At 40.8% G+C, this 25,831-nt stretch overlaps 1 protein-coding gene across 8 annotated transcripts in view; it reads left to right on the top strand.

Moving 5' to 3' along the window:
• CIT (citron rho-interacting serine/threonine kinase) overlaps positions 1-24,249 on the top strand; it is a 75,958-nt gene extending 51,709 nt beyond the window's left edge. For 4 of the 8 annotated variants that reach the window (XM_072879823.1, XM_072879827.1, XM_072879821.1 and 1 more), the window contains 24 exons: positions 1,839-2,036; positions 2,509-2,702; positions 3,213-3,348; positions 3,773-3,877; positions 5,274-5,414; positions 5,608-5,715; positions 6,405-6,567; positions 6,814-6,978; positions 8,277-8,414; positions 8,691-8,871; positions 9,080-9,171; positions 9,468-9,572; positions 10,458-10,627; positions 11,622-11,702; positions 11,913-12,048; positions 13,346-13,485; positions 14,356-14,448; positions 16,822-16,930; positions 17,056-17,184; positions 18,034-18,114; positions 18,739-18,817; positions 18,933-19,115; positions 20,003-20,336; positions 20,846-24,249. In XM_072879823.1, coding sequence (XP_072735924.1) covers positions 1,839-2,036; positions 2,509-2,702; positions 3,213-3,348; positions 3,773-3,877; positions 5,274-5,414; positions 5,608-5,715; positions 6,405-6,567; positions 6,814-6,978; positions 8,277-8,414; positions 8,691-8,871; positions 9,080-9,171; positions 9,468-9,572; positions 10,458-10,627; positions 11,622-11,702; positions 11,913-12,048; positions 13,346-13,485; positions 14,356-14,448; positions 16,822-16,930; positions 17,056-17,184; positions 18,034-18,114; positions 18,739-18,817; positions 18,933-19,115; positions 20,003-20,336; positions 20,846-20,869 — 3,285 coding nt within the window. In that variant the 3' untranslated portion in view covers positions 20,870-24,249. The remainder of the gene's footprint in view (positions 1-1,838; positions 2,037-2,508; positions 2,703-3,212; positions 3,349-3,772; positions 3,878-5,273; positions 5,415-5,607; positions 5,716-6,404; positions 6,568-6,813; positions 6,979-8,276; positions 8,415-8,690; positions 8,872-9,079; positions 9,172-9,467; positions 9,573-10,457; positions 10,628-11,621; positions 11,703-11,912; positions 12,049-13,345; positions 13,486-14,355; positions 14,449-16,821; positions 16,931-17,055; positions 17,185-18,033; positions 18,115-18,738; positions 18,818-18,932; positions 19,116-20,002; positions 20,337-20,845) is intronic. The other 4 variants (XM_072879828.1, XM_072879825.1, XM_072879826.1 and 1 more) reach the window with 4 other exon arrangements.
• Positions 24,250-25,831: the final 1,582 nt, after the last annotated feature.

Below are 25,831 nucleotides of genomic sequence, written 5' to 3'. Positions count from 1 at the left end.
TTGTATTTCAAAACTAGTTTAATAGTTTTTATAGAAAGGACTTGTATTAATATAGAAAATCTATGTGGAAGAAACCATGGATGATATCTTAAAACTGCCTAGATATGTGGTGTGGTTAAACATAAAAATAAAAAGAAGTAGAAGAAAAAGAGATATTATCTTGTCTGGCAGTTAGTAGAAATCTCAGATGTTACTTGTAAGAATGGCAGGTCAAACACTGTAAAAACAAATGTTCTTTTGTTCCTTTTTGTTTGTATAAATAGATTTCTAAGTTCTTATCCCTACAGCAATCTAGACACTAACACATCCTTATGATACAGTCTGTGTTCTTTGAAAACTTGACGCATACAATACAGAATAAACTGTATTTTGCGTAGGGCAGTAAGAGTGCTCAAGAAACAACCACATGATCAGACTTTCATTAGAAATGTTGTGTTTTAGAGTATGAATCATTTTGATTTGACCCTAAACATATGAGTAGCAGGAACTCCCCTTCACCCAGCAGGGAGTAATGTCAATTGGACTTTTTCTGCTGACAGTTTAAAAATCAAATACTGTTAATTTAGATCTAGGAGAGGCATGGTAAAAGGCTGCCAATATATGCATTACAGATTCTTCAAAAAGAAATGGTTGTCATCTTTCCAGATAGCTGAGAAGAGCTGTATGCTCTATGCTCTGCTGCTTTAGATATTTAAGTCCTTGGCTTGTATAGGAAATTGGAACATTTAAATTTGAATGTGTGGCCAACTGTGCTCTGGGATTTTAATTTTTCCCATTTAATGAAGTATCTTACTCACTTTTCTTTGACATCTAGGCAAAAATGCCTCTAGAACATATTTGTAAGAGCTGAATACGAATTGTATAGAGCTTTCCAGTTTCTGAAATTCTTTTTATTAAGCTGATTTCAAGGTTATACTGAGGTTCCTTTCTCTTCTGTTGTGATGATGTTTTTGAGTTAGGAGGAGGTACAGGTATTTATCCATCCAGTGTTCATGGCCTTTCATTCATAAAAATCAAATGAGACTGTGAAAATGGCCCACCATTGTTCATATTTTTCTTTAAATTGAAGGGGAATGTGGTTTAAAGCGTATAGTATCATGCTATTCTGATTAAACAAATGGACGCTTCCACTTCATTAAAGGCAAGGCTGCTGTCCTTGTTGAATTTTTGCTTTTCACTGATTTTCTGTTAGTCTGTTGTGCTACCACACTTTTTTCTTTCTTCATATGTCCTGTGCTGCCATCCATAAAGCTGTTACTTTGATAGAATATATTTCTTAAAATTTTTCTGCTTTTCCTGGTTACATAGTGTTACATATAGTAATATAAACGATTGCTAGGCAGATTCAGCAGATTGTACTGCCTCCATTGCACCTCTTGTTCAGTTTTCTTAACTAGCACGCTTCAAAAGCCTCTCCGAGAGGTATCAGCCTCATTTCACTTAAGGGGAAATTGAGGCAAAAAAAGGTAAAGTGCTTTGGCAAAGGCACGCTGTAAGTCAGCAACAGATTTGAGAATACAACCAGAACTCCTGACTCCCAATCCAGTGCTTTAGATGTGACAGTTGTCTCTCGAATAATAAATTGCATTGCAGCATATTTATACTCTAAACCAAATAATAATAATTAAAAAGCTATTTTCTGTACGAAACAAAACTCTATTCCTAATCAAAGCACACTCCTGTGCATAAAATTTACCATTATAGTATTGCTTTTGTTTAAATTTGAAAAAGTTTAAAAGCCAGGTTGTCTCCTTGCTTGGCAATAAATGGTTCTGTGAGAGGAGACCACTTTTTCAAAAAACCATACTCACTGACATGTAATTTATTTTTCTTTCCAGGTGATTACGGATTTGGAAGAGCAGCTGAACCAGCTCAGTGAAGACAATGCAGAACTGAACAATCAGAATTTCTTCCTGTCCAAACAACTTGATGAGGCCTCAGGGGCCAATGATGAGGTTGTCCAGTTGCGAAGTGAAGTTGACCATCTCCGTCGGGAGATCACTGAGAGAGAGATGCAGCTTACCAGTCAGAAGCAAGTAAGGCTTTATAAGTCTGGATCACAATCTCTTTGTGATAGCTAGCTAATTATCTGAAAAGCAAAAAATGCTTTTAAATCTGGAAACCTATAAGGAATGAATTATGCTTCCAGGGGCAGTGGCGTTTAAGCCTTCCTTCCCAGAGTGGCTGAGTGAATGGAAATTTTTGGTATTTCCCATTGTATTTTTATGCAATTTTATTTAGAAATTTTGCACTTTGAAGATATCGTAACTTAAAATGAATAATTCTAATTTTGTGACCCTGTAAATTTCAAAATTTTCATAATGAGATAGAACTGACATTAATGGCAATCAGAAGTGAATGTATGGAAGCCTTGAAATAAATGGGTTGTGATTTACCAGCTTATGTTTGCTGCCAATTTGCATGTACTGTAATTTAAATGGTAAGGCTGAAGCTTAAAGTGCACGCTTGATGTGGGATGTGAGAATTGATAGGAGGATTTATTTTTAGACTATGGAGGCCTTGAAGACAACATGTACAATGCTGGAAGAGCAAGTAATGGACTTGGAGGCCCTGAATGATGAACTCTTGGAGAAAGAGCGTCAGTGGGAAGCATGGAGAAGTGTTCTAGGGGATGAGAAGTCCCAGTTTGAATGTCGAGTTAGAGAGTTGCAGAGGATGCTGGATACTGAGAAACAGAGCAGGTCTCTCCCCCCTCCTCCTCCTTTTATTAGCTTTTATGAAAATGCTCTATAGAAGATAGTACAAAAATTATATTTAGAATAGGATATGGGAGTTGGAACTAAAGATAAATTCTTGTGAGATAGTTCTAAAAATGGTTTATTAGTTAATAGTCATTCACCAGTGATATTGTTCCTTTTGTTTCTTTGCAAGTGAGCGATTCGTGGGGAGTGGTATTTATCATTGTAATTTATGAAATGTCTTGATTTATTAAATTCTACTTTATTATATGGAAGAATAGTCTTTGCTCCTAAACTGTTCCTGTGGGATCTTGAAATTTTCAGGCTGTAGTTCTAGCAGGGGCAGGAACAGGGTTATATAATATAAAAGTGTTGCAGCAAACAGTCTGGCTTTAAAAAGTAACATCTTGAATTTGAGGCAACCCCCTGAAAGAGTTATTGATGCTACCGCATGCTAGGGAGAGGTCAAGCCCAGAAAGGAGTTAGGTAACATTGTTTTCCATTTTAATACAGAGTGAGAGCAGATCAGCGTATTACTGAATCTCGCCAGGTGGTCGAACTAGCTGTCAAAGAACACAAGGCAGAGATTCTAGCCCTCCAGCAAGCACTAAAGGAACAAAAACTCAAAGCTGAGAGCCTTTCTGATAAGGTAAGTAACTTTCAACCCTAGACTTTCATGATTAGAGGAGATACTTTTCTAGAGATATTACTTGTAGAAACATGGTCTCGAGCTGCTTTCTCAAGAAGTTAGAGCAAATTAAAAAGACTGGAGGTCATAGAATGGAATTCTATCTTCAAGCCAAAGACCTGGGATTTCCTTTTGAAAAAAACTAAAGCAGAAAGCAGCCTATGATGCCTGGAGCGTACAGTGAAGTCCTTCAATAACTTGATATCTGCATTTGAGCAGTGGCATACTAAAATGTTGTTTGGTTGGTTTTCTCTCTTATAGTAAGTAAAGGATAACTGTATCATTTTTCTTTAGCGTGTGCTTGGTGAAGTTGGATTTTAAGATTGTGGAATGCTATATTTATTAGTGTTCAACGTTATTCTGACCATCTATCCCACCTGCCTAGCTCAATGACCTGGAGAAGAAGCATGCTATGTTGGAGATGAATGCACGCAGTTTACAACAGAAGCTTGAGACAGAAAGGGAGCTCAAGCAGAGACTTCTGGAGGAGGTAACCTTGAATATTCATGTTGTATCTTCAGAAGAGGTTCCACATCTTGAGGGGGGGAAGTTGTGTGAATAGCAGTGTTACACACACACATCCATCCTTCTTCTATATAACTGGGGAGATTAATCAAGTTGGAGGGTTTGTTTTTACTTAAAACTTTGCAAAGTGTGCGGCCATGTCGGGGAGCAGTAAAAGTGAACTGCTCTTCAAGGGAAGGTGAGCTGGGAGTCAAGGGTGACAGCAAGTCAGGCAAGGACAGGAACCTTGCAGCCGGTCAGCAGAGTCCCACAGTACCTGAACAAGAAGAGCAGAGCAGCTTTGGTGAAGGTAATCGGGTTCAGCCAGCAGACCAGTGATCATTACAGAAGCCTGTAGCGATGAGGCACATCCTAGGTCAGGTCTGCAAGGCAAGGTCCGTGCCCAGGCACAGCATTCTTACAACATAGCTCTGACCAGACCAAGTTCAAGGACCATGGCTTAAAAGCAGCTCTAGAGCCAATGTGCTGAGGGCGCATGGGTGGAGGCCACAGGTGAGGCTTCTCACAGCTCTTTTTTCATAATTTAGCTTGGTTCACAGAAGTCTGATCCAAGGTTACACATCTGCACCATATCAGTGAGACACTGAATGCAAGCAGCCAGACCTCCTCTTCCCAGAGATTGCAGAGGAGGATTTCAGGGGAAGGGTGGTTACAGGCAATTAGACAGGGCAATTAGAGCCTTTTGGTGTACTTGGGGTACTGACAAGTTATCCTAGAGTTCAGAACTCCATTACGCATCACAATGAAAGAGTTCTGGCTCTTGCTTCGTAACATGTGAGTGTTAATGGTTTTCATACTCAGGGACTTTCTCATCAAAGAAGTATAAAACCTGAAAGAATTAGGAGCACCCCTTTTCTGTTAGTTGGAGGCAAAGATGTAAACAGTTGGACATAATTTTCCTTATCTCGTGACTATAGAGGAAGGAGTTTACCCTGGTTTGTAGGAAAGATACTTTTTTTTTTTTTAATTACAAAGTACTGATGTGGCTTCTGGTGATTGTATAGCGAGCTTGAGAAAATGGCATGGAGAAATTCTTCATGTATGTGCAGTCTTATTAACAATTACAAGATTTTTAAATGCTTAAAAAAGCAAATAACTTGAACATGCAGTTGAAAGAAATGCCGTTGCTACAAACTAATATAAATACACTGCATAGAAATGCTTGTTTAGTCATAATGCATTCTGAAAGGAAGGAAAGCTTCTAGAATATTGTAATTTTCCAGCTTTTAAAGAATTGTATGTTTACTTTTAAGTTCTGCAATGATGCTTATTTTACAAGGAATGATAACATTTAATAGCTTTTATTTAAAAACAAGCAAACAACAAACCCAAAACACTGGCCTTTGTTTTCCTGTTAACAGCAGGCAAAGCTGCAGCAGCAAATGGATCTACAAAAGAATCACATCTTCCGCCTAACTCAAGGTCTGCAAGAGGCTCTAGATCGAGCAGATCTTCTGAAGACTGAAAGAAGTGACCTGGAATATCAGCTGGAAAACATTCAGGTGAGGGTGTGGAAACAGTGGGCAGGATGCTGTGCTCCCCATCCTAAACTCCCAGTGGGGTTTTAGGATGTGATCTGTTGTTTCTGTGTGACATGTTCCTTATACTATTTTTTAGCTCTGTTCTGCTATTGAGTTATCTGTTTGTTTCTTCTATTAAGATGAAATTTCTTGTGTGTGTGTGTGTGGTTCACAGGTTCTCTATTCCCATGAAAAAGTGAAAATGGAGGGCACTATTTCTCAGCAAACCAAACTCATTGATTTTCTGCAGGCAAAGATGGACCAACCAGCGAAAAAGAAAAAGGTGGGTGAAAAAGGTTTGAGAGGCATGGAATTAAATGATGGTTCTGTGATTGGTTACGTGCTGTGTATTCATAATATTCTGTTTTATCTTTCTTTGTGTAACACAAATGTGTCCTCATTTAAGAGCATTCTGAGTTGCTGAACACAAACTTTACTAGGCAGAATGTGGCTTTTCCAGTATTTTGTTATTCCTACAATACTTAGGTTAGAACCCAGTAGGTACACCTCAGTGAGACTGTAGGAATACAGAATTTTAACCATGCTTTTTTTTTTAAATGGTAAGTATGTATGTGTGTATGAACATATTGTGCATCTGGAGTGGTTGTCTTGTAGTTACAGCATAGGATTGATTAGTCAGGCGATGTGACTTGTGTCGCATCTTTGTCATAAGCCGTTCTGTCATTTTGAATTAAGTAATTTAATTTTAACCACATATTTTGAGATCCTCTGTTTAGATGCTTTCGGAAACTCAAGGTGTGAGTACTAACAGGTAATGTACGTCCCTCTTTAAATTAATCCATATCTCAACATTTTCTCTCCAGTGCCAATATGAACTAAAAATCCATCCTTACGCATATCAGAATTACCATTAGGCCCTCTGGCCGGACTGCCACTAGCTAGGTTCACTTTGCCTAGTTTAAGCCATCTCTTACTAGGAGTTAGGAGTTGTCTGTGTGTTTCTGTTGCTAGGGCCTGTTTAGTCGGCGGAAAGAGGACCCTTCTTTACCCACACAGGTTCCCCTGCAATACAATGAGCTGAAAGTGGCACTGGAGAAGGAGAAGGCTCGTTCTGCTGAGCTGGAGGAGGCTCTACAGAAAACACGCATTGAACTCAGATCTGCTCGTGAAGAAGGTAGGGGTTAACAGAAAAGGTCAATCTGGAAGGAGACGCACGTTTTTGGTCTGAAAACGTGCCTTTAATTGCGTGCCGCTATAGCAGTAACATATGTTGTTTAATTCTTATCTACTGCTGTGAAGATGCAATAAGGCTACACTTTTTTCTGCGGGTTGTAACCACTGAATGGTTACACAGAACCACTGCTATGAACTAGTGTTTCCTATTGGTTATGTTAATGAGTGGCATTTATCTCATCTATAGCTGCTCATCGGAAAATATCAGACCACCCTCATCCATCTACTCCAGCCACAGCCAGGCAGCAAATCATCATGTCTGCCATAGTCCGCTCACCAGAGCACCAGCCTACTCCGATCAGTTTGCTAGCTCCACCCTCCAGTCGCAGGAAGGAATCTTCTACACCAGAGGGTAGGTTCTTGGTGAACTTTTCTGTTACTATTTTTCTGTCTACTATTTCAATGCTATATTTTTTTTTAATTTTGAAACCTTTTTTTTATGATAAAGTTTTGATAGTTTTGAAAGTTTTGATAAGTTTCGAAAGTTTTGATAAAGATGATAAGTTTTGCTTTCGTTTTTGGTTTAAAATTCTCTATTTGGATTATATAATTTATTTCTGAAAACTTCAGCAATAGAGTAATTATTAGCATGAATTGTTTTAAGAGCATGTTTTTTTCAAAGTAGTATGTTTTCTGTACTACTGTCTGCATTGAGCAAAAGGATTTATGGCTGTTTCCTTAGCAGTTAACATTTTTACTGTCTAAACTGCAAATTTGTTCTGCTGAGCAGAAAGATTCTATCAAGACTTTTGGTAAAGGGAGAAGACTTTGGTTAGGCATAAAAGGAAGATACCAGGTCAAAGATGACATTAATACCCTATTAACTAGGAAAAGGGGATACCCTTCCACACCTGTGAGGATGGAGGGGAGAGGATCATCAGAACAAATTAAAGGATTGAGGGCTCTGCTCATTTATTCTTAGTTAACCAGTATTCCAGAGAGAGTGTTGAACCCAGAGACTCTGAATTAAAACCTCCAGCCTTTAGCTGGAAAAAGCCAGAACCCACAAACTGGTCCAGCCATCACAGCTAGCTGGGGAGGCGCAGGGTGCTATGAGGATGGGTAATAGTGGTGTGGGAAGATGTCCTCAGAGGCAGATCATGGGCAGGGAAGAGAATCATGTTCATTAGTAAAAGACCATGCCTTGAAGGATAAACTGTGCTCAATATAGATCCACTAACAGGGATTTTGAGTGTGCTTTAAGATATGCTGGCACTGATGGTTAGCATGAAGGCTGTATGAAGAGGGCCTGCTGTGTATTGATTACAACAGTATAGGTGTTGAAGGGTTTGTTAGCTATATGCAAAATTGAGAGATTAGTTTAGCACATTGTAAGAATTGGAGCTGAGTGCAGACTTGAAATTTAGATGGTTTGATTGACATAATCTTGCTACACCAAACATTAGCCATTTCAGTTCCACAGTCTGTTCTCAAGCAGCACATTCAGTGCATCTGTATAAGGTAATTACTGAGGTGGTAATGTAGCTTAAGATTTGCAGATTGCAAAGGAAAATAGTGTCTATGTTCAGCATGGCTTTGATAGAGATATGTGGTCACTCCTTATTACCTTGGCCTTAAAATGCCAAAACCTACTATAATTTTTATCCCTATCACAGTTTTCATCCTGATAATAAATTTTGTCCCTTCCAGAGTACAGCCGACGCCTGAAAGAGCGAATGCATCATAATATCCCACATCGTTTTAACGTGGGGCTAAATATGAGAGCAACAAAATGTGCCGTGTGTCTGGATACTGTGCACTTTGGACGGCAAGCATCTAAATGTCTTGGTAAGAGCAGAGCGTGTGCATAAACAAAGTGTAACTGGACGGTAGAATGAAAAAGCATCAGCCGTCTAGAACAGATTTTCAGTGAAAGCTGAAGAAAGGACCACGTATGAAGACTCTGAAACTAGTTGGTGCAAACATTCTACATTAGAAAACATATGATGGTTTAGAGTAGAAGGAGATTCTTGGAAAAGCTGGGGTTTGTGCATTAGAAGTTGAGGCAGCTGTGTCATGACTTTTTTGTCATTTAACAGAAGTTTCTCTCTGTCCTTTTGTCAGAATGCCAGGTGATGTGTCACCCCAAATGCTCAACTTGCTTGCCAGCTACTTGTGGACTGCCAGCAGAATATGCCACGCACTTCTCTGAAGCATTCTGCCGGGATAAAATGAATTCTCCCGGTCTGCAGCTGAAGGAGCCAAGCAGCAGTCTACGTCTTGAAGGATGGATGAAAGTGCCAAGGTATAAACATGAATCTTGGTGCCATATCAGGTGCTGAAACATTTGGAACAGTTCCTTATATTATCCTGGCTCTTACAATGTGATAATCGGTACATGGCCATTACAATTACTTATTACCACTGAAATTTGTCTTTCTAGGAGTTGCATGCTTGTTTTATTCAGAATCCAAGCAGAAAATCCAACATGGCTTTGTGCTTATTTTCCTCAGGAATAATAAACGTGGGCAACAGGGCTGGGACAGGAAGTATATTGTCCTGGAGGGAACGAAAGTGCTCATTTATGATGCAGAAGCAAGAGAAGGTAACTTAGCATTTCTAGGAAGAACTTTTTTTTTTTTTAATCTTCAGATATTGTTTGGTGAGTTGAGAGGCTTAAAGATTGTTACTGTGTGCTGTGGCCATACCTAATTTAGCTAAATCTTCTGTAGTAAGGCAACATTTTTCTAGATCCTTAACAGTTTTACTAGCTGGTATGTCATAACAATCCAGCTGTGAAACATCCAGTGTGTATCCACTTCATTTTGCTATCACAATTATTTTCTTGCTGTTTACTTCTTTGTTGTTCTTTCTTAATCTGTCTCCCCATTCTCCCTGCAGCTGGACAGAGGCCTCTGGAGGAATTTGAGCTCTGCCTTCCTGATGGTGATGTAACTGTTCATGGAGCTGTAGGAGCTACTGAACTTACCAATACAGCAAAGACAGGTGAGAATCTTATGTAGATGAGGTCAAATGGATTTCATCTGGCTTGCCATCAGCTGGCATTCTGTTTGGCTGAACAGAATTTTCTCCCTTTAACTTTCACTCTGTAACTGTGTAATTTTGAGGTTACCTCTATTTGAATTAGGTGAATAGGTCAGTCATCTAGATTTAGTTACACATAGGCTGTTGCTTCTGTCATGGTAGTTGAACTGCGAATAATATAATCATCAAGCCAAATGGAAGTAAATTTTAAGAGTTTTGTAACATACTTAAAAGCACTCGGTTTATTTAAGTTTCTTCTCTCAATGCTCTCTATCAAGTGTGAAGTGTCATGATTCATGCCACCATTGTGCTCTAACCAGAAAGTCTAATGACTAATAGTCTAATACTGTGGGGTGTATACAGTCTCTTATTATGAAAAAATGTTGATGTTTTGATTTGTATGTATTGAAGAGAACTGATGAAAAGATTATGTATGTCTTGACTTTAACATTAAAGGATACAGATTGTTAAAAACAAAGGTTTCCATAACCAATTTTTACAGATTTTTCTTGAACAGTACAGGGCAAATGTTAGTCAAGTGGCTGTTTTTGTACTTTTTTTCCCCCAATGATATTTCTTTCTCTTTTGAATAAAAGGCAAGAAATTATTTTTATTTAGTAGAGACAGCATTGTATGTATGGATTGCATACATCCAGCTAATATTTAGCTTTAAGTAGCTAGCCTGTGCAGGACCTGTAAAGGAGAAACCTATGTATAAATTGCCATGGTAACACATCATGATAAATACGACTTCTCTCCAATGAGGCTGAAAGGTGTTGATTTTAAGTCCACTGACAATATTCCAAAAACTAATCTAAGTCTTATTCTATCTATATAACATCTCAGATGTGCCATATATCCTAAAATTGGAGTCTCATCCACACACCACTTGCTGGCCTGGTAGAACACTCTACCTGTTAGCACCCAGCTTCCCTGACAAACAGCGCTGGGTCACAGCACTGGAATCAATAGTGGCAGGTGGGAGAGTTTCCAGAGAAAAAGCTGAGGCTGATGCTGTGAGTATAAAAGTTTCATTTAATAATAAAATATTCTGGGAGGGAGCAGAGTTTTGAAAAATAATTTTTCGGTATTTGACATACTGAGGTTTAACTGAAGGTAAGTTATTACTTCTGCCTTATGATGTACAGTATGAGTACCAGGCAACTAGTTCGCTGTGAGACTGATGCTTTATATTACAATACCCTTCTTTAGACCTGGGGAGCATAGTAAGAGGATGCCAAAATTATATCTCTGTAATTACAGCAAACAGAAAAGGAAGAAAGAGCAGTTAGGACATGGTTTGAATGCAATCTCATGATGTACCACATCGAATGAGCAAACCTTAAAAGAAAGAAAGAAAGAAACAAGCAAAAAGCTCCCTCCTCTCCCAGTCTTACAGAGTCGGGGTGTTTTTGTTTCTTGGGGGGGGAGGGGTGTGTGTAGTTTTTAGTTTAAGTTTTGTTCCTGATAAGAAGTTAAATGGATTTGTTTTGGCTTTGGATAGCCTTTTCCATCATTGTTGCACTGATAACTCTCTCTTTTCTGATAAAGGGAGATTTGATTCTATGGCATTGCATGTTAGAATGTTAGCTCTGGAGGTAGGGAATACCTGACTAGCAGGAAATGATCTCTTTTCTCATGCTAGCATTCCTTTTGTCTCTGATACATGCTCCCACCAACATTTGGACTTTTTCTTTAATCCTTCCCCTAGGAAAATTTCACTGCTCCATTGCAGGAGATTGGGGGAAATGGGAAGGATAGGGACAACCACAGGTTCTGGCTGAGTTTAGGTTAATTCTAATCAGTTTGCCCGACCGTGTTTCAGGTAGATAAAAGTTTACTAATTCTTTTGTAGGTGGTATCCCTGCAGTTTTTAGCTTTCTGAGATAAAGAAATCTGTGCTAAGCTTTTTGCCTGTCTGAAATGATGAGCTTACATTGTTAAAATACTAATAGAGAAAGAGATAAAGATTAACTCAACAAAAATAAAACCTCTTTTTGTTATTTGCAGAAATTGCTTGGAAACTCCCTGCTGAAGCTAGAGGGTGAAGACCGCTTGGATATAAATTGCACAATGCCCTTCAGTGACCAGGTAATGAGAATATTCAGTTGGGCCTTTCTGAGTATTGGATATTTCATTCATGGAAGCGGTATCTTAAGAGCAATATGTGTAATTATATACTGGTTTGTTGGTTTGTTTTTTCTCTTCACTAGTAAACAGTATTGTCAAGTTTGCTCTTGAAGCATTCCTTGTTCTCCCCATGTAGTGCTGTTTTTATTTTTTTTCCTGTTGTCACTCTAGGTAGTACTAGTGGGCGCAGAAGAAGGTCTCTATGCCCTGAATGTACTGAAGAATTCCTTAACGCACATCCCAGGAATGGGTGCTGTCTTCCAAATTCACCTCATCAAGGATCTGGAGAAGCTACTCATGATAGCAGGTAGATAGCAGGATAGATGTTACCATTTGTCCTGCAGTAAATACATGGTAATCGCTGTGTACTGCGAGGTGGTGTGTACTGTGGTGCTGGGCTTTCCTTGAGATTCATTACAGGCTTTTCTTTTTTTTTTTTTTTTTAATCAGTATGTCATCAGGAATCAATTACTGTGGTTAATACAGTGTTGTCTGAGGCTTTCTTGTAAATGAATAGGTGAATGAAGGCTCAGTTAAACCTTCAGGAGAAAGTGATTTCTTGGTTTCCAAAGCTGAGGGAGGGAGGAACCAGAGACAAAACATTTCCAGCTTAGGGGTTAGTCGTCATTTTAAGTTCAATTTAAAAAGCGTTGAGCTGATCAGTGAGCATATCTCTTCCTAGTCACTACATAACCTTTCTTTTTAAGGTAGTTAACCATTTGAGGACCACGATGTGATCACTGTGGCCTAGGGCCAACAACTCTTAATCTCTCTTGTTCTAAACACTAATTCATGTAACAAAATTGGGACTTCTGTCATGGTTTGTTTAAGATTCCCTTATGAAAGGAGCATCAGCTTTAATCTCTCCATCTGTGGTTTTCCAGAGATAATCCTTCCTACACTGATGTAGGCATGCTGAAGATTAGGGCGTATCTTCATCTGAAAGCCCAAATTATCAAGTGTCTATATGACATTTGTAGAGAATGAAAAACAAATTCTCTGTCTTGTTCGGTTTGTTCTGCATTTTTCAGCTTGTAAAGATTTAAGCTGTCCATGCTTTATTTGTTTCAGGGTGGTAGAGAAAAAAGCAATTGGAAAAAGAAAATCTCACATAAAACTAGGAGAAGGCAATGTGACTGTATTGCTAGGCTCTGAGAGGACTTGGGCTTGGTCTATAATGCAATTTATTAGGGAAATCCTAAATTTTCTTGGAAATCCATTACCAGTTTTGTTGGCACAGAGAGGCTTATGCACCTTTTACTTTAAAAGTTCTGAAGGGTAAAATAAAACGTCCTGGCTAATCTTGAACAGTGTCATAATGAAGCCACTCTTATTGTGATCTACTAGACCTTAGCAACACTAATAATCCACCGAGAGAATGGTGGTTTTCCCAGTGGATTTACTGCCTGTTGTGTGGTTGGGTTTTTGTAAGGTTTCTGTTTCACTTTTAATAGGAATAATATGGAATTAATTCTACATGGTACGTTGTGACTGTTACCACAGTAACAGCCTGTAATGATAAGCTGCTGCTTAGGTAACAGAACAGGCGTTTGTAGAGAATAGGGAGTTTTCCCTTGACAAAATGTAACCGTTTTTGTTTCCAGGAGAAGAAAGGGCTCTGTGTCTTGTTGATGTAAAGAAAGTGAAGCAATCTCTGGCCCAGTCTCACCTCCCAGCCCAGCCCGATATCTCACCAAATGTCTTTGAGGCTGTCAAAGGATGTCACCTTTTTGCTGCTGGCAAGGTAGGAAACAGCTCCCTCGTGCCCCTAGACCACCCTTTAGACTGCACTGAGTTGAATATTAATGAAATCAGCATCTTTATTTCACTGGCAACACATCCAAGGTCTATATTCCTGTTTTAAATCTTTTTCTTCAAATAAGAGTATAGGGGCTGAAGAGAGGCTGAGCTGGAGACAGTATGGAGGATCTACTACTAATAAGAATAAATTCAGTCAGGATGACATGATGGTGTAGCCTAAACTGCTACATAATAGGAAATATAGCATAGCATAGTATAACTTCATAGCTGACTTCAATTTTGAGATTTATAATTAGTGAATTCCATCCACTGTTTGTACTTGAATGTCACGTAACAGTTTCCAGGCTAGCAAATTTACTTAGGTGTTTGCGTCACTTGATAAGGCTTGTATTTACATTAATTCCCAGTTTTAGTATGGAACATTTAGCCACAGCAAAACTTCTCATTAACAATTACTTCTACAGACTACTTTGATAACAAACTGAACATCATTCATTTCAAAGTGATGTTTAAGAGAACAGTTTCAGGTGTTAAAATTTAGACCTAACTTGTGTGAATTTCTTATCCCTTGTAATGAAACATTCTTCTGTGGAAAACCTTTGAAAGTTTTATTAACTTTTTTCAGGTATAAAAGAAATCATAGAAGCAGTTCAAGTTCACGTTCTCTTTTGAGAATGTGAAGAGGCTTTTCATTATTTCACTAATTCACAATGACTACCCTATTAAAAATGTACTTGCTTATCTCCGCAAAGTTCTTTTTGTGGCAAGAGGTACTCGCATCCGTTTCACACGTTCAGCATTAGAATTTACTCTGTATTACCATCCTGAACTATGCGTGTAATCTTCCTTATAGGTTGAGAATGGTCTTTGTATCTGTGCAGCAATGCCCAATAAAGTGGTGGTTCTGCGATACAATGAGAGCTTGAGCAAGTTCTGCATCAGAAAGGTAAGCTTAGTAATTCCCTTCAGTAGCTGAGGTAATTCACATATTGCACTAAGACTTCGCTTTGGAGCAAATATCTTAAACCTTTTTGCATGCATAAGAACATTTGTTTGTCAGCTAAAATGATAGCAAATTGCAATATGCACTGACTAAAATTGGAGTAGGCAGCAATTTCCTTTAATAAGGGTTGGCGTATTTGGAGAGATGCAGAACAGAACTGTGGCTTTTTTTGGTTTTGGGGGGTTTTTTGTTTGTGTTTTTGTTTTGTTTTGGGGTTTTTTTTTGAGATACTGGACTCAGGTGTAATCATACCCTCGCTTATTTACCCAAAAAAGGCTGCTTTCTTAATTATCCAGCAGTGTTCCCTCACTTCTGTTGTCTTTTGGAAAAATCCATAACAAATGACTTCTCTCTCCTTTGCAATTGAGGAAGCAATGGGTATCTGAATTTGTTTACTGTACCAGTAAAAATCAAAGGGTATTTGGTACGATTCCATCACAGGATAGGCAGCTGTTTCCCATACTTACCCTGATATACGTGTACTTTCTTCTGGCCAGCAAACAAGGCAGTAAGCTGTGGATCTCACATGGCTGCGTATGCACCTCCTCTGGATGTAACCCTCTCTACCTGCAGTGCCGGTACTGCATGGCACTGGTGCACGTACTGCTGCATTCTGCCATGTATGGGTATGAAAAGCAGAACTACAGCAACTCTTCTTCAGACAGCTGCAGGCAGATAATACTCCGAGCATCTAACCCGCTATTCCTCTCAAAGACAAGTCCGATGAACTGTCATGAATAAATTTTATATGCTTATACACATCCAGGGGAAAAAAGCAAAATAATAAGGATATCTCCTCAGGACAGAGAGTTTAACACTGCCCGCCTTAAAATGGGCTGGTACCCAGAAACTCATCTCCTGTCCCATTCACAAATTAAGGGATGTTCAGGTGAAGCTACATATCCCTGTGAGCTTCTGCAGGTTACCCTGAAGGCACTGGTTCAATTTACAGCCTGACTGAGGCTTTTATCCCCACTGAGTGCTACACTGGCACTGCTGTAAGGAAGTAGAGTCAGCACAGTAATCCAGATGCTGGCCTCCTTGGAAGTAAAGACATGTTTGATGGAGAAGATCTTGGCACAAACAATGTAGATGCCAGTGAACCTGGAACATCTACAAGCATTGTAACTGATACCAACTTTCGCTCACAATGGAGCAGCAGCCGGTAGGAAACACCGAAGATTGTACCGTCACCGTCCTCTGCTAGTGCCGCCATTCCACCTCCGTAGCGCCAAGTGCCTTGACAAGGGCTTACGTGTGAAACATGCAAAGGCGTGTTTTAGAAGGCAGGTTTTCCTTATCTTCACTAATCCAGACAACTGAATTTAGATCCTAACAAGACGGCAGCAAGCCAGAATGTGCTCTTCTGTTCTGCCAACTAAATTTCCAGATAAACTAGGAATTATGCAAGGAAACTTGTCCTCAGAAGATCTGGGGATCTGTGTGTTGTGTCAGGCTAACCTGCAGAGCTATCCTAGCTGTTCAATCACAATACAAATCTTGGTGGACAATGTATCTGTGTGATGTTGTGCAAAGAAGGAAGGGAGATTGTGTATGTTTGTCTTCCCTTTGCTTAAGGAGCCATCAAGCTAATTCGTAAGTGTTAACAGCAGAGATGCTTTGGCGAGCTGATTCTTTCTGTTGGGGGAATCACAGTGATGGACATGCCTACTGACAAGAGTTTTGCTCTGTGGGTTATAAGAGTTTGGGACTTGACTGGGGTCAGTCCTACTGCAGTTGTCTTAGGATCTTCTGTCTGCCTTTCTAGCAGCTGCCCTGATTCCTGGTGACTTCCAGGCTAGGAAGTGAGTGTTCTAGCACAGCTACTCTGGAGCCGGGGCAGTTTTGACTGGTAACACTTCCTAGTGGCAAGTCTGTCATTCAACCCTAACTGCTCAGTCCTGATCTTATGTCATCTCCAGACACTCTGTTCAGACGTGCAGTCATTGGCATGGCTGTGACCTACTGTAAGCAGGGAGCCACCCCCTACTGCTCCAGAAAACTGTGCTACGGAGCAGAAGAATATCTTCCAGACTAGTGTATCTTTCCAAAAGGAAGAGGTTCTCAATAGGGTTAGCACCTGGAGTTGAGTCGATATGTGAGTCTATATTCAAGCGAGAATGACTTCCAACAAAACAAAACTTTTCCTCCTAGCAAGAGTACTTTTTTAGTTTGTGCTTTTGAGAGACCGTTAGAGACTTGCTGTCTCTCCCTTTTAAAGAGAAAAGTGTGGCAGTATATAATCTTCCAGGAAAAAAAATCTGGAACCTGTTACAAGGAACTAATATGGGTCCATACTTTCCTCCTCTTTTCCAGGAGATCGAAACCTCTGAGCCTTGCAGCTGCATCCATTTGACCACTTACAGCATCATCATTGGAACCAACAAGTTCTATGAAATTGAGATGAAGCAGTATACGCTGGAAGGTAGGAGACATTTCCTGAGGAACGCACCAAGTGGCTCCACAGATTCTTTTGGTGGGGCTTTTCTAAAGCAGTTTAGAAAAAAAATTTGGTTCCGATCAAGCTGTTTTTCTCCATTCTCTTTGCAGAGTTTCTGGATAAAAATGACCACACTTTGGCTTCTGCTGTGTTTGCTGCTTCCACCAACAGTTTTCCAGTCAGTATCATCCAAGTGAACCCAACAGGGCAGAGGGAGGAGTATCTGCTGTGTTTCCACGGTAAGTGTGTTGTATGGTTGTGCAGTTGTTGCACTACATCTGCTCTCTTTGGTACGTGAACTGTCAGAAGGTACCTAAGTACTGCTGTAAAGGAAAGCTGAACACAGCTGACTTTCTAGTACCTGATAACAAAGATTGGTTGAAGACTGTGACTCTAAAAGCCCTGGAAGAGTTGTGGCTGGTGGTTTAAACAGTACGATGCGCAGGGCATTGGCACTAAAATAGCACTTGCTGAGGTGCTTTTGGTCAGCTTGCTTCTGGCTTAAAAGTTCTCTGTGCCTGTGGATCAGTTACCACGCGTAGGCTTCTGTGCCTAAAGGGAAGGGATTGTAGTCAATGTTAAGTGCAAACAGGTGTTTGATTATCCTGATAAAATGTTAAGGGGTTTTCAAACTTTGGCATTCTTGTCTGGTTTCCATACAGACAGATGAGACTTCTTAATCTTCTTGTGATGAAAAAAAGAGGGTGCTATTTTTTTGTATAGCTGCTTTTGTTGGCCCTCTAGGATAGTGTCACGGAAATGTACAGAAGTCTTCAACAGCCCACTAGCAGTAATTTTGGGTGAGTTACATTAGGAGTCTCATAGTCTTCCCAACTGTAGAATAAATAATAACCTTACCTTAATTGGTATAGAGAGACCTAGAATTGCAGTACCTTTTGGTACTGAAAGTCCTCCTACATCTCGCCAATTCAATGTCAATTAGAGTAATTCAAGGCACTCTAGGATTTGCAAGATAGTAAGCACCCTGTCCCTGCTAAAAGCCCAGGGTCAATTGCCTTTGTCCCTTCAAAAATAAATTAATAAAATTCAGGCACGTGCTCATGACATGACATGACTTTTCTTGGCAGAGTTTGGTGTCTTTGTGGATTCCTATGGAAGACGCAGTAGGACAGATGACCTGAAATGGAATCGCTTGCCCTTAGCTTTTGGTAGGTGTTGAGGGACATTCACTTGGATTATGGAAATTATTGAAACCGCGAAGCATCCTTGTGGGACAGGTATTCTTCACTCAGCGCTTCTGTTTCCTCTTCCTTCTCCCAATTCTCCCAGAAACTATGGAGATTTTCCCGTGATTTAAGATCACTATAAATCCAAATGTCAAACCTTCTGAAGTATAAACAATTTGAGGAAAACTAAACCGAAGTTATATTTCCTTAATGTTCTTAGTCTGACAGTGATTGGACTGGCTAGTGGAATTTTTAATGATGCTTGGAAGTTTCTGAAATAGTCAAGAATATATAATGTCAGTGTGGTTCCCTCAGGCCTTTCGCACTGCCTAATGGGATTTTGTTCAGTTAACAGTCTGGTTTTAATGCCTTTTTCATGATACTTTGGTTAGTAAAATTCTTGAGAGACAGATTGTTTCAAAGCAACAATTCTTTAAGCTTGCATCTCCCCATGTAGTAATAGCATCCATGTCTTATTACAGAAAATATATTCCCTTAGTTTTCCCAAGGGGCTGTGAGGTTCTCTTGTGCTCACTGATGCTTTTTAGAAGTTTTTAATAGAGAATTTCATTTTGTGTTTTTCCTCCCTCTGTGATGCTTCTTCAGCCTACAGGGAGCCCTATCTGTTTGTGACCCACTTCAATTCCCTTGAAGTGATCGAGATTCAGGCACGAGCTTCTCTAGGGTAAGTTGTTCTCTTTTCATCACTTTGAACAGCATGTGCTGCAAGAATATGTGTACTTCCCTGGAAAAGGTACAGTGTTGTCATTGTAAAGACTTTTTCCTGCAATCTTACCCAGAACTCCTGCACGAGCCCACTTGGAGATACCAAATCCGCGGTATCTAGGGCCTGCAATTTCATCTGGAGCTATCTACTTGGCCTCCTCCTACCAAGACAAATTAAGGGTGATTTGCTGTAAGGGCAATCTAGTGAAGGAGACCAACAATGAGCAGCACCACAGAGGATCTTCTGCTACACGCAGGTATGATGAAGTCAGTGTGTTACGGTCCTTGGGCACCTCGTAAGCAAACTTTGCTCCAGACAGCTTTTCCCCCCCGATGTTGTGGGATGCCTTTGTTCTATTCTTAGAGATAGAGGCTGGCATTATTGTAATGCTGGAATGGAACAAGGAGTAGAGTCACGATGTTTTAAAATCCAGAAGGCAAAGAAACATGAACTCTGTAGGAATTCGTGGGTATTATATACCCACATATATTATATACTCCTCCACAAATGCTTTGTGATCTTCAGCTGGTTTACTTTTATGTTGTAATACAGCTGTGACTTCAAAGCTTGGTGAGCTTAGATGCTATTGATATGACACTAAACATCGATTGACTGTAACAATCTCTAAAGCAAGAGCCCCTTCCTCTTAAATAACGAGTATGCCTTAGGGAGACAGCATTGGGAAGCTGGGATATGATCCTGTTCTGTTCAGCAGAACAGCGATACTTCAGACGGGTGAATAAATACTGGGGTTGGTAGTGCCACTCTGCATTGGAAACTGAGAAATTGAGGCTTGTAGCTCACCCTAACCTGGCCTGAACACCCTGGAGCTACTGAAAATTTTGTATGTGAGAAGGCATATATCAAATTTTAGTGTACTTTTATATGGAAAAGTATACTGCTGAAGTATATGAAAACGTATTGTTTTCTGGCCCGTTACACAGACATGACTTACATTAGCAATTCATTAAGGCACGTTACTAGTGTGGCTAATGTAATGAATACTCAGCTATCCAAGTATCTTTGCACTTTTCATCTTGGCTCAGGGAGGTCTGATGCTTTTTCACCTAAACACTGCTGGGTGTTTGGGGAAAGTTACATTTTTGCTAAAAGAAAATGTAACGTGAGGTTTTTGTCGCTCAGCTGTTCGCGTCCATTATTTTTGAATGACAGTAGCCCTAACAAGAGAGGTCCGCCCACATACAACGAGCACATAACCAAGCGGGTAGCATCAAGCCCAGGACCACCAGAAGGTCCGAGCCACCCTCGAGAACCAAGCACACCACATCGGTACCGCGAGGGAAGGACAGAGTTGCGGAGGGACAAGTCACCTGGGCGACCACTGGAGAGGGAGAAATCTCCAGGCCGGCTTCTGAGCACCCGCAGAGAAAGATCCCCTGGAAGACTGTTCGAAGAGAGCAGCCGAGGACGAATGCCTGTGAGTGGTGCCAGAACTCCTCTTGCTCAAGTCAATAAGGTAAGTCAGGAGCCTGGAGAACTTTTTCTCTTCTCAGGAAAAGGCATGTACTGCAGAAGAGCTGGTGGAAACTGGAGTACAAGAGCAAATCAAATGTCACCACCCCCCCCCCCCCTTCTATTAAAACAGAGCACGTATGGTGTAACTCACTGGCCCTGTGAACACCTTCCCTTGTGCTAGTTCTCTAACTGCAAAAGCAGCTTGACTCTGGAACAGGCTGAAGTCCTCCAGATCTGAAAGCAAAGGTGCATTTACCAACAGAAATCAAGTTATCGAGGACTTGAAAGGGGACAATGTCTGGAGAAAGGAACATGGGAGCCTGCTGTGTTCAGAGTGATGCTGAGAGTACTTGCCTTTGTCAGAATTATGCCACCTAGAAGCAAGCAGGCATACAGCACTGGCTCAGCGGTAGCAGCAGTAGTTAGTTAGGTGATGTACTGCTGCTGGCACCTGTGCATATGTGAGAAAAATATGTGCAACCTGTAACTGTAGTTTTATTTCCCTGCCAGGTCTGGGACCAGTCTTCAGTGTAAGTCTCAGCTAGACAAAGTTACTCATCTTGACCTGCAGGAAAAAAAAGGAAATATACTGAGTATATGCACTCCATACGTCTGCTGCCCAGTTACCAAAACCATTCCTGGGCCAAAGCTAGCTCCGCATCGGGAGACGTGACGCTTTTGAAGATTGTTCGCATCTCAGTTAATTTCTCTGCACTTTCCTGCACTCCTGTTTTTGCACTTTGTACTACTGTTACTCTTTCAAGCAGTTCATGAACTTTTTGTATTCACTTTAGTCTCTGGTAGTTCATCATGGAAATTAAACGGGACTAGAGTCCCACCCCAGGTCTTTAATGTGGTTAGCACCCCTTACCAGATAATTGATTGTAGTTCTGAGACATGCTGGGAACTCCTGATGGCCTGGAAACAGAAGGGCCAAGGTGAGTGAGTCTTTCCGTAGAAGGTGTGATTGGATATTCTCTACAGAACACAAGAAAAATTACTTCTGATTAGTCTGTTCACCTGCCACTTCTGAAAGTTATTTTGTTCTCACTAAAATTGCTCTAGAGCAGCTCTGATGGGGAGGGAAGAACCCTGCTTTAAACAATCCCATGTGCCCGGCCCCGAGACAAAGTGCATTACCTATAAGCTACTGGGGTGTAAGACTTTATCCAGGTCTTCTGCATGACAGTTCACTGCATGCTGCTGCACCATCACTGGCTGCTCTCTCCTTTTAGGTTGCTTTGCTGAGTAGTGTATTGTACCTCACTTGTAAATTAACTGAAACCTTTAGATTACGCTGCAAAATAACCGTTAATTACTCTGGAAATTTGGCAAAGAAGAGTTAACAAGCCTTATTCTATGACAAGAATTACAGTCACACTTGTGTCCTCCTCTCAGCATTGAACATGGTCCCTTCAGAAATGACACCGTAGTCCTGACAGTCCCACGTTCCCCAGAGAGAAGAGCAGCCCAGGGCTGGCTCTTCCCGTGGTCTGTAACTTGTCGTACAATAAGAACCAAATGTCATGGCACAAGAGGATACTCACAATGAACAGCTTTAGCGGTTACTGAACACGCCTTCGCCTTTGCTTCTGCGTATCTAACCTCGAGCCATTTATTGCTTTCTATTCTCTTTTGCTGTGAACATGAAGCAGAGAGCAAATGATTTTCAAAGCAGGTTTTGACCATTCAATCTGCAGTAGCAACATTCTAAGTGAACAACCATGTTCTTTACAACTGGAAAGAGCAAAACTGCATCCAATCTTCCCTTGGCCACACTCTTAAACTTCTGCTAGTCCCTTGCAAGCCTGTGCTAACCTGTTCTAGAAACCCATAAAAATTCAGATGCCTTGTCAGTGTCCTTTGGCGAGTTTCATGAATATTGTATTCCGTTCTCTTGTCTGTTGGGTTATTTTAGATCAGATGATTTGGCAGGAAACTTGCTGAAAGTTTTTGTCTCCTGGTCTGAATATTTTGAAAGGTCACTGAGATCAGTCTTTAAATCTTTGCATCTCATGGAAGATCTTCAAGACCTCAGAAAGGGGCTTGTTGAATCCTGAAAGTATATCTTGTGTCTTGTTCGTGAAATGCTTCCTGCTATAGAAATAGCTCAAAGGACTGTACATATTTACAAGAAACTTTATATTCGTAACAAAAGGGAATTGAATTGGTTTCTACTTTTTTATTGTAAACTGTGTGTTTTTCAACACTAGCTTTTTGTTTTAATGGTGGTTGTGGACAGCCATCTTCAGACACTGGAGGGGCCTCAGCTTAGTCCTCCTTGCTCCCATGAAGAAATATTGTAACATTAAATTGCAATTGAAGCTTGTTAGCATAAATGAGGTTTTAGGTCTCTAAAAGTACAGGATTTTTCTTCATTACCTTTTTATTATTGACAAGGGAGGGAACCAGAGGGACAGTTCAACGCTCCACCTGGAAAGTATTGAACTTTGTTGTTGAACAATAACCAAATAAAACAAATAACTATCTTGACTGGCATGGTGAAATGAACGCTTCCTTCTATCTAGAGTAACACTGAGCCATCCTACCATCGCACCCAGCATTAGAGGCTGTGTAATCTATAGGCATCAAAGCTTACCAAAGAGCTAACCTTGACAATATTTAGCATTTTAATAGTCGTTATTCCCTGAACAAGTAGCATAAGTGGCTTCACAAAAACAAAGCATGTTCATATGAACTAAAACAGGTGGATTTGTCCAAATATTTTACTATAGCAGCAGTTGGCTGCAAACACCTACAGCTAAATTCTGCCCTCACGTACTTAACTAGTGATAGGGGTAGAGATAAGACACATGTGAGTATCTGGGAAAACAATCTCGCCCTGGTAAATGACCCACGCATCCTGAGCTGGAGAAAACCATCTTAATTACCAATAGTGTGATCTAATGACAGGTTTGGGATTTATCCCAGCAATGTACTGGTAGCAAAGCGGACGGAGATAGCTACTCATCCCACTGCTGTAATATGCTGGTGCTTTAAGGCCTAATAGCTGCAACTTTAAAAAAACAAAACCATTCACAGATCAAGTCAGATTGAGTACAACCTGCAGAGTTACTGTACATCTTAACTTACACCTGCTGGGAAAACTTGCTAGATCAGACTTAAATGTAAATACATCTATTTTTAACTGAACCAGTTTTTACAGGGTCTGAAGTATTCTTTCACAGGAAGAGGTTTTTAATATTCACACTGCTGCCTACAGTAACTTAATTTGTCCTCCTACTGTTCAGTGTTTTTGGTTTTGTGCACATACCCACCCCCTTACCCCCAGTAAAGGGCTTGTTGGAGGGTGTGTGGGTGGGTTACTAATAGCTCCTCTTACATTTTGGTCTACATGACATTCTTCATGAAAACGCTCTACATAAAAACCAAGCTGCTTGATTTATCTATTGTGCCTACCATCTGATGTATATGATGAAATGCTAACTTGTTAAATGTTCCTTTATTTCTATTTTACTGTGCACAAAGAATACTTATTTAAAGCTCATTGTTGCAGTCCTATAATGCATGATCAGAATTGTAACAAAACTAAAATAATCCAGAAACTGGTGGAGTAAAAAAAAATTATTTATTGAGCCTTTTGATTATCAAGAACCCCGCACCAATCCACTGTCAGCTTGACCACCACACGCTGTGCTGAAATGGAGGGGGTCGGGGAGGGCAGGGAGCTCTTGTTATTTCTGCCATCGACACAGAATGTAACGGCTTGCCCAAGAGTCCCCAAAATGACTGTAACAAAAGTCTCTGCATCTACCTTAAAAAAATGTGCTCTCCTAGCAACAGCCAAGAATAAGCATAACAGCACAGTCTGTGAGATGTGGGTGGGGAATGTAAGTGAGCTAATAAATCCAACTCTTGATCCAGCTTTTGCCTTTGGAGGGATTTGATTCATCCCATTACAATAAGGGAACACAGTGTGATTAATCCAATTCATTCACCTGTCAAGCAGAAAACAACCTGGCAACAAAAAAAAAAAAAAAAAAGCCCCCCCAAAACAGGAAAACCAAACCAGCCTGCCTACCTCTTCCTTCATCATCCCCCTGCCCTGCCAGGAGCCAGCCCTCCCACAGATGCTCCTGTGGAAGAGGAGGGGACCTGGGGGGCTGAGGGGCAGCTGTGGCTTACCTGGAGGAAGGCTGTGGCTCCTGGGAGATGTTGGTCAAGGCCACAGGTGCCAGGGACCACCACAGCTCGGTCACCTGCCCTGGCCTGTCTGGGAGAGGCCCTTTGCCCTCAGGCAGCTGCGCTCACTCACCCCAACAAGCTGAGCAAGGTGGAGGTGATCACAGAATTACTCCTGCAAGCCCTCAGGTGCTGTGCTGGGCTGCCTGCTGCTCACAAAGCCTGGGCCCCTCACCCTGGTTTCTGAGGCAAACAAACACAAAGCTTTTTTCAGGCTGCAAAAGCTAATGGTGCAGTGCTGGCTGCACAAAGTGCTCTTTACTGTCTGAGACATGGCTATAGGCTGCAAATTAAAAAAAAAAAAAACAACCAAACAAAAAAAAAAACAACAAAAAACCCCTTTCTATAAAATATATGGTTCTCTCCTGTGGTTCCACCACTCATGAAAAGCCTGGAGTGAGTCATGCATACATGTAATTGGAAAAAAAAAATCCACAAAGCTTAGCAAGAACTAATGAGACCAAGGCCATAAATACTGTTAGGTCAAGTCTTGCATACTTGCACCTTCCTTTCTGTCCTCCGTTTCTCAAAGTTTCTGCTTCTTTAGTCTTTGACTTGTGAAAAATTTCTTTTGCAACTGAAAAAAAATAACAAACTGAACTTATATTAAGCTACCTCTAAGCTCCTCTTTTCTTCTAGCAAAAAATTAATTCTAGGTCATTCAAGTAAGAAACTTGCGCTATCATTCCCTGCTGGCACTAAAAGCATTTAAGAGGACTCACTGCATGACTTCTGTCTGCCAATACATTCTCACATCCACTTTTCTTTGAACACAGCTGAAAAATTCCTTCCAACACTTGCCTCTCCACTGCTGACACTTATCCTACCAAACAGACTCAGTTCTGCACAAACGCCGTCACCTAGTTTGCTGCCATAGCATGTAACCCGTACCGGCATCCTGCGGCGCACAGCCCAGCCCTGCAATGAGCTCCAGAAGCATTTACTGTGGCACATATGCCAAGCAAAGACATGAGCACAGCCAGGTACCAGGGCCCACCTGCCCACAACTCCTCAAGCTGCAGGCCCTGAGCCCTCCTTCAGTTCACTGAACAGCTCAGATAACAGACCAGGACCCCTTTTATTATGCCGACAGCAGAGCATGTCACAAGATCCCCCCCCGCTTCTGGGCAGTAGCACCATTGCCCTGCAAGACATCGGGAACTGGCACGCCTTTGCTGACGCTGCTATGGAAGGAGAAGCCATTATTTAACCTCATTATTTAAGCATCAGGTTTCTCCATGGCAGGGAACTGACAAAGAATGGCTGTGGTCACACATTTATCTACCAGCATAT

The sequence above is a fragment of the Ciconia boyciana genome, chromosome 15 (genome assembly GCF_034638445.1).
Source record: "Ciconia boyciana chromosome 15, ASM3463844v1, whole genome shotgun sequence".
NCBI classification, from domain to species: domain Eukaryota; kingdom Metazoa; phylum Chordata; class Aves; order Ciconiiformes; family Ciconiidae; genus Ciconia; species Ciconia boyciana.
The sequence above is the reverse complement of the archived record's forward strand: the minus strand, read 5'-3'. Positions and strand labels throughout refer to the sequence as shown.